This window comes from Pteronotus mesoamericanus, unplaced genomic scaffold, assembly GCF_021234165.1.
Source record: "Pteronotus mesoamericanus isolate MK-2021 breed Mesoamerican mustached bat unplaced genomic scaffold, CSHL_Meso_final contig_1018, whole genome shotgun sequence".
Classification (NCBI taxonomy): Eukaryota; Metazoa; Chordata; class Mammalia; order Chiroptera; family Mormoopidae; genus Pteronotus; species Pteronotus mesoamericanus.
The window spans coordinates 3,962,631-3,975,254 of NW_026555002.1; the positions used below are offsets into that span (position 1 = coordinate 3,962,631).

General features: G+C 61.0%; 2 protein-coding genes across 3 annotated transcripts in view; both read right to left on the reverse strand.

The window, feature by feature from the left end:
* Positions 1-960: 960 nt before the first annotated feature.
* LOC129068401 (intestinal-type alkaline phosphatase-like) lies at positions 961-3,851 on the reverse strand. The gene is made up of 11 exons (XM_054570620.1): positions 3,779-3,851; positions 3,582-3,698; positions 3,385-3,500; positions 3,054-3,228; positions 2,800-2,972; positions 2,430-2,564; positions 2,247-2,319; positions 1,968-2,102; positions 1,689-1,880; positions 1,351-1,467; positions 961-1,241 (listed from the first exon to the last, which is right to left on the reverse strand). The coding sequence occupies exons 1-11, from the start codon at positions 3,846-3,848 to the stop codon at positions 961-963; spliced, it is 1,584 nt and encodes a 527-aa protein (XP_054426595.1). The 5' UTR covers positions 3,849-3,851.
* A 6,839-nt stretch (positions 3,852-10,690) lies between these two features.
* The window catches only part of DIS3L2 (DIS3 like 3'-5' exoribonuclease 2), a 268,095-nt gene continuing 266,161 nt past the window's right edge, over positions 10,691-12,624 (reverse strand). For both annotated transcript variants that reach the window (XM_054571544.1, XM_054571550.1), the window contains 2 exons: positions 12,103-12,204; positions 10,691-11,529 (listed from right to left, as the gene is read on the reverse strand). In XM_054571544.1, coding sequence (XP_054427519.1) covers positions 11,365-11,529; positions 12,103-12,204 — 267 coding nt within the window. In that variant the 3' untranslated portion in view covers positions 10,691-11,364. The remainder of the gene's footprint in view (positions 11,530-12,102; positions 12,205-12,624) is intronic.

The window sequence follows — 12,624 nt, forward strand, 5'->3', positions numbered from 1 at the left end:
CTCTGGATCAAGTCCCAGCTGCTCTGCCGTCCCTCCTCATTAACCCTCGCTCCCCCGGGCAACCCCCAGCTTTGATCCAGCTCTCAGCCTCAAAGGTCACTGGCAGCCTCAGGGCCTTGCCAGCGTGGCTCAAGCCTCTTCCCTTCCTCTTGCACATCCTTCTGCTCCTCCAGGAACCCCTCCATGCCCCTCGGATCTGAGCCTCCTTTCCCGGCCCCTCACACGCTAATGATTCTTCTTTCTAGAACATATCAGCACCAGCATTACATTGTGTAACAATGTACTTGATTAGTCCTTTGTCCCTCCCAGAACAGAGGCCCCAGGGGCTCAGGGAATCGCCTCTTCACCCATCTGTGCATAGCGCCCGGGGGACCTCAAGGTGGCGGCAAGGGCGGCTCTGGGGCTGCCCACCCTGCACCTCGGCGTCTCCCCTGTGCCTTGCATCTCTCAGCCTGGACTGACACTGCGAGGTGACCACCTCAGTAGCCTAGTGCCTAGGGACGGGCCTCCTCGTTGTTCTTCTGTGTCCCCTTCTGCTCTGTGCAATGGTGCCGCCGGGCCCCTCATAGAGGCAGCCTGGGCTTCATGCCAATGTCTCTGCGGTAGTAGCCACAGCAGCACCTGGGCCAGAAGGTGCCCACAGGGCCACCTGTAGAGCGACTGGGAGCCACCCCACCACCACACACCCGAGTCCTCAGACCCCAAGCTGCTATGAAGCTTCCCTGGGCAGCCACCTCAGCCTCCAGGGAGCCCCACATTTGGCCCTGACACGAAGGGTAGATAGGAGGCAGCCGCACTGCGGTTCATCTATTGCCAGCAGGTGAGGGGCAGGCCGCTGAGGTCCCGTCAGGGAGAGGAGGGAGAGTGCGGGGGACCCAGCACTGGAGGGAAGTGAACAATATTGGGGTAGGGCCTCTGGGGGCTGGACGGCGGGGGGGGGCGGGGGCCGGAGCGGGGCAGTCAGGGCGATGCGGTGCCCAGCAGCAGCCGCAGCAGCACGCCGGCCAGCAGAACCAGCGACGGGCCGCCCGAGGGCCCGGGCTGCGCGGCATCGCTCAGGCCGCAGGCGGTGTAGGGCTCCAGGCAGGCGGCGAAGGCCATGACGTGCGCCACGAAGCTCTGCTCCTGCACACCGCGCACCAGGTGCGCCTGCGGGCCGCGCGCGAACACCGCCACGTCCTCGCCACCGTGGGTCTCGTCCGACAAGGGCACGGCCGACTGCTGCCTATAGTTGGGGACCCCTGGACAGGCGATCGAGGTTCAGGACTGGAGAGCGGGCGGCCTGTCCCCTCCTCCCGCGAGTTCGCCACCGTGGACGCCGCGCCCGCCCACCCGACGCGGTGCACTCACGGATCTCGCTGTCGCTGACGTTGGGCCGCGGGCCGTCGTTCATGGCGAAGCCGGGGCCATTGCCATAAAGGATGGAGGTGTAGGTCTTGCCGTCCGAGGCGTTCTCAGGAGCCAGCCCTGCCGGGAGGAGGGGACTGGGGTGGCGCGCCGCAGCTCTGCAGCGCCCCCTGTGCACTAAGCCCGGCACTGCGTGCCTGTTCGAGGCTTAATCCGCCGCCCAAGAACCCTGCGAGGCCATTGCTTTCCCCACCCTGTTTGACAAGAGGGCGAACTGAGGCCCTGGACATCTCCTGCCATGTCGTTTGGGAAACAGCACCTGCCACCCTCCCCGGGCCTACCGAAAATGGAGCTGCCACGCAGCGTGTAGCCACCAAAAGTGAAGACGTGAGAGTGGTCGGCGGTGACAAGAATCAGAGTGTCCTTCTCGCTTGTGAGCTGGCTGGCCTTGTGAATGGCGTCATCAAACCTGACAGCTTCAGTGAGCGCCAGGTAAGCCCTGCCGTCGTGATGACCGTGGTCAATGCGACCCCCTGCAGAGAGACCACGCGGGCAGGGGGGATGGGGACCCCGGCCGAGCCCACCCCCGCCCCGCTCAGCCAGGGCCGCCACTCGCTCACCCTCCACGAAGAGGTAGTAGCCTTTGGGGTTCCTGCTCAGCACGCGCAAGGCCGCCTCTGTCATCTCCATCAGGCTGGGGTCCTGCTCGGCGTCTCGGTAGACGTCGTACTTCATGTCTCCCGGCTCGAAGAGGCCTGTGCGAGAGGGGGGCGGGGGTGACCGACCCGCTGGGGTGGCGGCCTGCGCACACATCTGCGCAGGGACACGCGCGCGGCCGCGCGAGGGTCCGGGAGGCCAGGGCAGGAAGGCGCGGGTGGCGGTGGCGCTGGGGCCATTACCCAGGAGGTGTGTCACGGAGCGGTCCTGGGACGCCTCGGTGAGTGCCGTGCGGTTCCACACATACCGGCCGCCCTGGGAGGGACAGGACCAGGACCAGGACCAGGCCTCAGGCCTCAGGCCTCAGCCCCGGACCAGCGGCCCTCCCTTGTCCCTGCTCTGCCCCTGCGCCCAGGGCCCCTCACCTGGTGCTTGGCCTGCCACTCCTGAACCAGGTTCCGCTTGTCCACCCTGACCCCGTTGTGCTGGGTTTCGCCAGGGTAGTCGGGGTCAGGGGTCCCCTTGGGAAACATGTACTTGCGGCCTCCACCCAGGATCACCTGCGGCCGCAGGACGAGGGCAGGTGGGCTTGGGGCCTGGCGCGCCCTTTGCCCCCGACCCAACAGCCCCTACGTCCCCCCGACCTGGTCTGAGGCAGTAAGGCGGCTGGGCTGCGCCTCCTACTCCATCCCAAGCCCCTGAGACCGTGCCAGGCCCCGGGCTCCGGCCGCGGGTTGCCAGGACTGTGGCCTGTGTGGGCGCCCCCGCCAGATCCCCGCGCCCTTCGTGACCCACGTCGATGTCCACGTTGGAGATGAGCTGCGTGGCGATGTCCTGGCAGCCCTCCTGCAGCGCCTCGCGGGGCATGTCGGCGTCCGAGTACCACTTGCGGTTCACCGTGTGCGCGTAGGTGCCGGCTGGGGAGGCGTGCTGCACCCTGGTTGTGGTCACCACCCCCACCGACTTCCCTGAGGGCGGCGGAGGGCAGCGTGAGCGGCGGAGGGCCCGCGCCGCCCCCGCCCCCGCCCCCGCGGCAGCCCCAAGCGCACCTGCGGCCTTGGCCCGCTGCAGCACGGAGGAGACCTCGTTGCCGCGAGTTGTGTTGCACTGGTTATACCGGGCGGCCGCGCTCACTCCGACGGTCTGGTAGTTGGCCTTGACCCCGCACAGGTAGGCCGTGGCCGTGCCCGCGCTGTCTGGCACTTGTCTGTCCACGTTGTAGGTCTGGGGACGGAGACACCCTCAGCTCCACTCTGGGACAGACGCCGCGGTCGCGACCGGGCCCTGAGCCTCCTCCCTCCTGGGGCCCTCCCTCCTGCTAGACCCGGAGGGCCACCACCACCCCGTGGGGCGGACCCCCTGCGGCCACCCAGCCCTTACCTTGGCCAGAGCCGTGTATGGGAACTGGTCCATGGCCAGGGGGCTCTCGGGTCCCAGCTTGCCGTTCATCTGTCCCTTTAGGATCCGAGCTGCTGTCACCGTGGGCACCCCCATCCCTGAAGGAGCAAAGCCCGTCAGGCCTGAGTCCCCGGGGGCGGCTGCGTCCCTGGGCGGCCTCGGGGGCCACGCGCACTCACCGTCCCCCAGGAAGAGAATGAGGTTCTTGGCGGCCGTCTGGATGGGCTGCAGCTTCCTGGCGGCTTCCAGGGTCCGGGCTGCCTGGCGGTTCCAGAAGGCTGGGTCCTCCTCCTCAGCTGGTCAAGGGAACAGGGCGGCCCGGTCAGCCTTGGGGGAGCGCCCGGTGTGTGGGGACCCGCTGGGAGGCCCCCGTTACCTGGGATGACGCCGAGGGAGAGCTGTGGCCTCAGGCCCAGCAGCAGCAGCAGCGCCCAGGCCCCCTGCATGCCTGTGGGTGGCGGGAAGGTGGCGGAGTGGGGACTCCCGTGGTGCTGGGACCCTGGGGAGGCTGGACCTGGGGTAAGGTTGAGACACCGGAGGCCCAGCGGAGACTCAAGCTGTTGGAGCTTAGACCAGGCGAGGACTTTATCCCTGGCTGTAAAAGGCTCCATGTCCCACCCAGTGCCCCAGGCAGCCACCCTGAGCCAGCCCCTCCTGGTGGCAGAAGGGATTTGGCAGGGTGCGGCTGCGCCTTGGGGCAGCGATCCTGGACTGCAGGCCATTTGCACCAGACGGACCCCAGGCACCTCCTCCCAGGAGGGTGGGGATCAGAGGAAGCCGCAGTCTGGGAGTTCAGTGTTTGCTAGGTCCTGATGCGACTACCCAACCCCCTGCTCCTTCAGTCCAAGGGACCCGTCTCTTCTTCATTCACTTCAGCAGGCGCAGGGCTGGTTTGGCTTTCTCATCCACCCCGCCAACCACATGGCTTCTCGCCAGTTTGGCCCGAGCAGGTGGATGGGCACTGGAGGGTGTGCCCCGGAGCCTGAGCCTGGAGCCTGGCGCAGTGGAAAAGGGTGCGGGAGTGGCAACAACAGAGTGGAGACCTGGTCTGCGCATCCAACAGCCCTGTGTGGGGCTGGACCAGGCTTGCAGTGCATGTGTGCGCCTGCAGGGGGCAGGCCAGTGCCGGGCCCTGGGCCCTGTGCACACTGTTGACCTCTAACCCCGGGCGGAGCGGGTGGGGGGGGCGGTCTTGAACCAAGCCAGGCAGGAGCTGAGAGCAAAGAGCTTCCAGTAGCTCCAGGCTGAGTTCAGAAGCATTCCACCCGCCCGGTGATCCCTCCTTCCTCTGGGTGTGCCCATTAAAGAAGGGACGACCGGGGCTCTAAGACATAATTGCACCCCAACTTGCACAGCAGCAACAGCCAAAGGTGTGTCAGAGCCCAGGGCAGCCTGTCCCACGACATCCCACGATGGCCTATGGATTGTCTCCAACCGCAGGAAAACGCGGGAGTGAGAGGGGCCCCGACTCTCCTCTGTGCCCCTAGAAGCAGGAGAGAGCTCTCCCCAGCTAGGCGCCCTCCCTGCCCCTGAGGGCTGAGACACAGCCTCCTCTCAAGTCAGGAGCCCCGGGGAGAAAGCTGCCTGGCGCGCCTGAGCCCAAGCCCTGCTCACGGTCCTTCCAACACGCCGGGACTTTCTTCGTCCCCTTTCTCCCAAGCGTGTTTGTCTACAAAGTATACAACGGTGCCGAGTGTGATCATTTCTTTGAGCCTTATTTTCCCATCTGAACATCAGGTGGGAAATTCTCCTGTGCGCTTGTATTAAACTGGTTTGTCTCCTCCAGGACTTATGAGAATTTTAATATCACAATTGGCGTCCCAACGTTTGGATTTTTGCAGTTTGAACTCTGAGGCTGCTCAGAGCTCGACTCTGCTCTGAGGCCTTGGAATCGGCCTGCAGAAGGAAGAAAGTCCCTCTGTGCTGATTTCCGCTGGTAAGCCTTTGTTCTATAAGCCTGACCTGGAGCCAGGACCTGGACCAGGGCCGGCTGTATCGCCCGTTGCTCCTGTGTCGCAGCCCCACCCACTGACTTGGCAGCCTGCTGAGTCTTCCAGGTGCCCCCACCTATCAGAGAACCCACCACATAAGCGGGTGGTCTCCTTTCCCTGAGCCACTCAGCTCTTCGATCGATCGGCAGCGCCTCTACTGTTGCCTTTAAAAAGCTCACTCTATCCCTTCCACTTTGAAGGGTTTATTTATTTATTTTTAGAGAAGGGGGAAGGGAGGGAGAGAGGGAGAGAAACATCATGTGAGAAAGAAACACTCACTGGTTGCCCTTGGCAGCTGTCCCAAACGGGGGCCGAACCTGCACCCCAGGCATGTGCCCTGACTCGGAATCAAATAGGTCGCTTCGTGAGACATGGCTCCACCACCTGAGCCACACCATTCAGGGCTATATCCCCTCCACTTTGGAATGTCTTCGGTTCACACCGAGGGCTATACCCCTGATTTGCAAATCGTATCTGCATTCATTTTGGAATATTTGTCAACACCCTGTTAATCTTGTCTTGTGTAAATGTTTATTATTGTATTACTCATCCAGAATTAAGAACTAAAGAGTAGAGGGGGGGAATTCTCCACTCCCCGACAGATACAAGCAACTCAAGCGTCCATCCACGGACGAATAAAGAAAACGTGATGCCCACACTGTGGACGAAAATAGGGCTTTGTGGGAAGTGGCCTTGCAGGGTGATCTGGCCGTCATTTCCCGATGGGGCAGGGCGCGGCGGGCCGCCGAGCCCAAGGCCTGTGACTTCTTCAGTGAAAGGTTTTACTTCCGCCCTGTCTGTTGCTCTTGTGCATCTAGGTCAACATGCCTTTGAAATACCAGAAGTAATACCTCTTGAAGTGGGAGTTACCCTCAAGAGAGCACGTGACCGTGTTAGCTATTGAACTCTATATGCTTAAAAATGGCTAAGATTGTCAATTTTGTATTGCGCTTTTTACCATTTTTTTTTAGAAGACCCTTCCTTCTAGCTCCAGCCAACTTAGTGGACCACATAGCCCCCTTTTCCACTGGGCCCCCCAGCCCACCGGAGCCGTGGACTTGGCCCCCAGACCCCAGGGCACCTGCACGTGCCCCCCAGCATCCCCTGCCAGACTCCCCACCCGCAGAGCCCTCCTGGGTGCCCCTCACTGGGCCGCGAAAACCTCACTGGCAGGCCCCTCGCCCCACTCCACACTCCCCTGCCGCCCCCTCCACTCCCTGCACCGTCCTGCTGAGGAAGGGAGCAGAGTTTGCCATCTCAGATTACGCTGCTTTGGGGATGTTCATTCCTTTAGGATGGTTGATTTTAAGAAACAGCAGACGTGAGAGGAGCTCTGGAAACCAAGTGGAAGTTGCTCTTTGTAACAGACATTCGCATCTTTCAGGACGCTTTCCTCACTGTACCTGGAAGAGGAGCGTATTTAAATTCCTAGAAACCTGTCAGTGGACGAGGCAGGAATTCCACCCACACAACCACCTGCTTCTTTTTGGCTGCGCCTCACCTCCCGTAATGGGCTCCCCACGCCCCAGCATCTTCCTGTGTCTCTAGCGGAAGCTGATGTTTAAGGGGATGGCTCCTGCCACCGTGAAGCGTCACTCCGTTGCCCCTGGGTCTCTCTCCCATGTCTAAGGAGGTATACATGTTATTAAACTTCCACCTGTTTTTTGCTGCTAACCTGTCTCATGTCAACGTGCTTATTAGCCCAGTCAGAACCTAGAAGATGTTAAAGAGGCGCGCGCCTCTGGGGAATGTGGAGTGCTTTGAGCTCAGGGCAGTTTCCGTTTCAGGCTCCAGAGAAATGCCTGCCCCTCCCTCTGCCTGGAAGAACTTGCATTAGGGGCTTGTCTATAAAAAGAGATTACCAGCTATAATCTCTTTGACCCACCTATTTGGCAGGGCAAACTTCTATTTACTAAACACCTGCTTTTGTCATTCTGCTATGACCCTGAGAAGCCCCCAAGGCACCTTGTCGGCCTGCGTTGGAAGGTCGTGTCCCTTTCTGTCTCTGAACCTCTTGGGGAGGGGGCTGGGGGGGTGTCTGCGGCTCGCATGTCTGTGGGGCTCCCATTCGTGTGGATGCATTAAACCTGGTCTTTTCTCTAGCTCATCTGTCTCAAGTCTATTTGATTATTGGACCAGACCGAAGAACCTTGAGGGTCAAGTTTCTTCCATCCCACGCTGTCCACATATGAAAAAATATATATGACGTCCCCCATAAAAACCCATAAAAAGACAGAGAAGGTTCAGAGAGATTGTATTATGAAAAGGTTTTAAAGTCATAAGCTCACTCAGCTCTGTGCACATGCAGGCGCTTCATCCCCAGTGCAGAGTGCGGCCCCCAGGCCCAGAGCCTTGTGTGCGGCTCTGAGGCACTGACCCTCCGCCGCCCCCTTCCCTTCACCTGCTCAACACCCCTCCCGAGGCCGATTACCCCGGAAACCTGGGGTTTGACCCAGGAAGGTGGCCTCTGTGGCCCAGCCCTCTGCTGAGCTGCCCCGCTGGGCCAGCAGCCCGTCTGCAGTCCTGCCCGTCCCGGCCACAGCCACCCTGCGGCCTCCTGGCTGGCGGCTGCCCAGGGGCTAGCCCCTCACCCTGCACTCCCTGGTCGGGCTCAGACGCAGTAACACAGTCCCGAGGGGCTCCGCAGAGGCATCCGGGACTCGTCACGCCAACACGACCACCTGAGCCTCCCTGCAGAAAGCCTTAGGCAGCGTTTTAACTGAGTGGGAATATCAGGTCGCTTGTCAGCAGGAATTTTATTTGCTGGAATAATGGAGTTTGATGCACTCGTTGCTGAATGTACAAGAAGCCTTTCACATGCGGTGCAGATCCATTCTTGGTAATGAAAGAAAAATGTTTTTCGTTTTAATGTTTATCTAAGTCATATATAAATGTAAAGTATCAAACAGATCCATGTTTGTTACAACAGAACAAACAGCAGGCCCCTTTTCCCTCTGCTTTCCCACCTCAGAAGCAATCACTCCCCCTCCCTTGGCTTTTTATTTCGATACTTACCAGTTTCTGCATCACACACTTGTTCACTTTTTAACTGTAAGCTCTGTGTGTGGCTCTACTGCGCTGAGATTCCGTCCCTGTTGCCTACTGTCGTGCAAGGAGGCGCCCCAGCCCCCCTGGACAGCGGCGGCCCTTTACCGACTTGACCCCAGGTCTGCTATCGGGCAGGCTGGGAGGGGACTCTAGGAGACCCCGCTGGGTGGCTGGCGGGGCGCGGGGGACCCACTCCCCAGGGTGGCTGTCACCTGGCTGACAAACCAGCTCCCCTCCATGTGGGCTTCTGCATAGGTTGCTGTAGCTTCCTTACAACATGGCAGCTGGTTGCCAAGTGACAGGAAGGAGCTGCCAGTTTTTTAAGGCCGGGCCTAGAAACCCGCCCACTGTCCCTCTGCACGTCCCAGCCGGTGGCATCCGCAGCCTGTCTAAATTCAAGGGGGAGATGTAGATTCCATTTCTATTCAGTTAATTCAGTTAGGAATTTACATATCTAAGGTGTACAACTTGGTGCTTTTTTAAAAGTTTTTATTTTTAGAGGGGAAGGGAGAAAGGGAGAGAAACATGGATGTTTTGATACACATATATACCATGAAATGATTACCATAATCAAGCTAATTCACACACCCATCACCTGCCTCGCAGTCACCACGTTCTCTCTGCGGGAGGAACACCTGAGATTTACCCTCCTGGCCGGCGGGGTAGCTCAGCTGGTTACAGCGCTGTCCCCACACACCAAGGTTGCAGGTGCAGTCCCTGGTCAGGGCATGTACAAACATCCACCAATGGATACACAAATAAAGGGAAAAACAAATCTCCCTCTCGACCCCTTCCTTTCTTTCTCTAAAAACCAATTAAAAAAGATCTGCCTCCTTAGCAAATTTCAAGCATACGACACAGCATTGTTAACCCCGCCACCAGGCTGCATGTTAGAGCCCCAGAACTTATTTTCCGACTGAAACCTTGTGCCCTTTGACCTGGCCTAATTCTTTTGCTCCTCCCCTGCCCCTGGGAACCGCAGTTCTGCTGCTTTCATTTTAGATTCCACGTATAGGAACACACGGAATTTGTCTTTCTGTGCTTGGGTTATGTCACTTAGCATAATATCCTCCAGTTGATCCATGTTGTCATGAATGGCAGGATGTCCTTTTTAAAGGTTTTAAAAAATTGGTATGAGAGAGAGGAGCAGGGAGAGAGGGGAGAGAGATGGAAACAGGAGACTCCGTGCCCCAGGAGTCCAGCCTCGCCCTGCGCCGCCTCCCACCCTCCCCTGGAGCGCTCCGGCTTGCCTCCTGCGGGGAGCCGTCCTGGCCGGCCACTTCGGTGCCCCGCCAGGCCAGCTGTCTGCACTTCCTGGCCAGCAGCTTCCTGCCTTGTGGCCCACCGCTGCCCCGGGCCTCTGGGGCCATCTCCCCAGGGACCTCCTCTCTTGCTGGGACCCGCCCACCCCCAGCTGTGCAGGCCCCGGAGCTATTGTTTGGTACCACGCCCTTGGGGACAGGCTGGGCCTCTCCTCGCTGGAACTGGGAGCAGGCGTCCGTTCCTCTCCGGGAGGGCAGGCTGCGGGACCGAAGGCCCGGGACCCTCCTCATGCAAACACCAGACCACCCGGCGCTCATCTCTCTTCTCTTCCAGACATTTGGTTCTAGAGGCCCTGGGCACAGAGCAGCAAGGGGACGTCTTGGAAACGGCAGGACGGGCAGCCTGAAGGCCGCCTGAGGGTTAGAGGGGGAACAGGACACAGGTGCAGTCATGTGTCCTTTGTCCCCTCTGGCACTCAGCCCAGGGCTGAGTGGACAACGAACCACAGCCCACTGGTGACAGATAAAAGCAGCCATGCCCGGCCACTGTGAGGCTGTCCTGCAAGGCAGTGCGTTGAATTTTCCTTTGAAGAAAGTGCACTACAGCCAGACCAAATGGACTGGTCGACACCAGCCCCTGGGAACAGCACGGTGAACCCGGGCTCTTGGTCACCCTGGTTGTCATGCTGGTTTCTGGCAACTCCTGGGAAGCCCACCTTCGGTCCCCTGGTTTGCTGGGGAAGGAGTTCAGGCTGAGGTCAGGCCCGCTGGGAGAGGCTCCTATCCAGGGGCGTGGCCTCTCTGTCCCTGCGTCCCTGAGGGCGGTGGGACAGCGGATGTTAGGACGCCAGACAGGCGACTGGGTCAGGCCGAGCCACCGGGAGCCCACCCCCCGCTTCCATCTGGAAGGCCAGTCTGAAGGCCCCTCCCACGTCCGGCAGGCCCGGCCCTCGCTTTGTCCCCATGCTCCCTGGGTCGCCAGGGTGCGCGGCTGGGATCGAAGGCGCTGAGGTTCCCTCGGAACCAAGGGGTGGGGCCGGCAGGCTGAGAGGAAGTGGTGGGGGCAGGGATGGACACAGCCACCGCAGCAGGGGACCTGGGCTTGCGGCCTTGCATACAGACTACACTTCTCATCAGCCGGAATGAGGCACTGGCATCAATCTGCCATGTGGCCAGCCCTGTGAATCGTCCTGGAACTGACCTAAGTTTCCAGAAGGTGGTAACACCAGCTCTGCTGGAGGGGTGGAGCCCGAGCCAGGTACCTGGCCCTAGGCCCGAGGGGCACCCTGCCGCCCCGGCCTCCCAGCAGCGGGGCCCCATACACCAGACTGCCCTTCGCACTTGATTTTATTCCATGACAGTGATTTGCTGAAGAGCCCACTTCCGGCAGGGGAGGCAGCGGGGGGCCTGGCAGAGAGGGGCTGGCCTCCCAGGGGGGCCGGGCGCCGCTCTGCTGTGGGGAGCGCGGGCCGGGCCTCAGCCTTCCGGCCAGCCCCACCCTCTCCCCTCCAGTTCATTTAAAAACTGAGCTGCAAAAATAAAATAGAATGAAAAAATAAAAATAAAACCCTGAGTTATTAAAAACCAAATTAAAAATCCCCTTTGGTGCCAAAGGTCCTCTTCCGAAAGCTGGCTGGCAGGGCGGCGCCGGGTCATTGGCTTCAGTCCTCCCACTTGAGGTCACGGTCACGGTCACAGTCATGTTCCCCGTCGTCCTGCAGGCCCGCGACGGCCTCGGCGGCCGGCCGCTGGAGGAGGGCGCTGTACTTGAGGGCTGCGGCCTCGGCCTGCAGCACCACCTGCACCACGCTGAAGAAGGTGATGACCTGTGCCGGAGCAGAGCCCGCACAATGACCAGGCCCCGCCACGGACAGGGGCTGCCCGCGGACAGCAGGGCCCGGGGCCTGCGGTGCTCTCTGTCCAGCGGGGCCCCGGGACCACTTGCTCTGCCTCCTTAGGCCCCTGGTGACGGTGTGACAGCCGGGCCCACTTAAGTAACGAGACCACGAGGTCTTGGTGCCTGGGACACAGTGAGCACTCGCTGTTGGGGATGAAAGTGGGGTCTGGGCTGGCCTTTGGAGCATGTCATAGGTAAGAACAGCTGTATACAATTTTGTGGGCAAGAGGTCCATAGCTTTCATTGGATTCTCAAAAGGACCCCCAAAGTTAAGGACCCTGCTTTAAAGAGAGAGGCAGAGCCTCCCCACAGTGGGTGTCCCCAGGGAGGGAAGGTGGAGCCAGAAAGCTGGGGGCTGGCGGTGGGTGCTCCGGCGCCTGAGTGCCGGGGAGGCCGGGGGAGTGCCTCGCAGGGGCAGGAGGAGGGCTCCTCGAGAGCGGAGACGGGAGTGGGCAGGGACCCAGGGGTGCTCGGGAAAAGCGACCCCAGGCCGGGGTCTGACCTGCTGCACGGGCTCCTGCGCCGCGTCCTCAGGTTCCCAGGTGAGTGTGAGCACCGGCTTCTTGCCCACCTTCTGGAAGTCGTAGGACCGGAGTGGCAGGGTCTGGGGGTGCATACACCTGGGTCTCAGACCCTGGGCTCTGGCTGCCATCTCCTTACCTTTGACCCAGCAAAGCCCTGACACTTTGCAAAGCCCTGGGAAGCAGCCTCCTGCCTTAGCCCACCCGTGGCCTCAAGGGAGTTCCCTGCTCTGCCGCCCAGCCCGCAGCTGGCTGCCTGGCTGTCCCCACCCCACCCTCACCCCCAGCCAGCCTCAGGGAACCCTGCCAGGCCACCCGGGCTAAGGCAGCACAGGGCTGGGGGCTAGGCCGTGGCTGTGTGTCCTTCAGGGGAAGTGGTGGGTCTGTCCTGGCTCCTGAGGACCAGGCTGAAGGGGAACAGGCCCCCGAGGCTGGAGGGCTGCCGCCTGCTGCTGGCGCCGGGTCTGCGAGCCCCGCCCGCTGCCTGGGCGTCTGCGGAGATG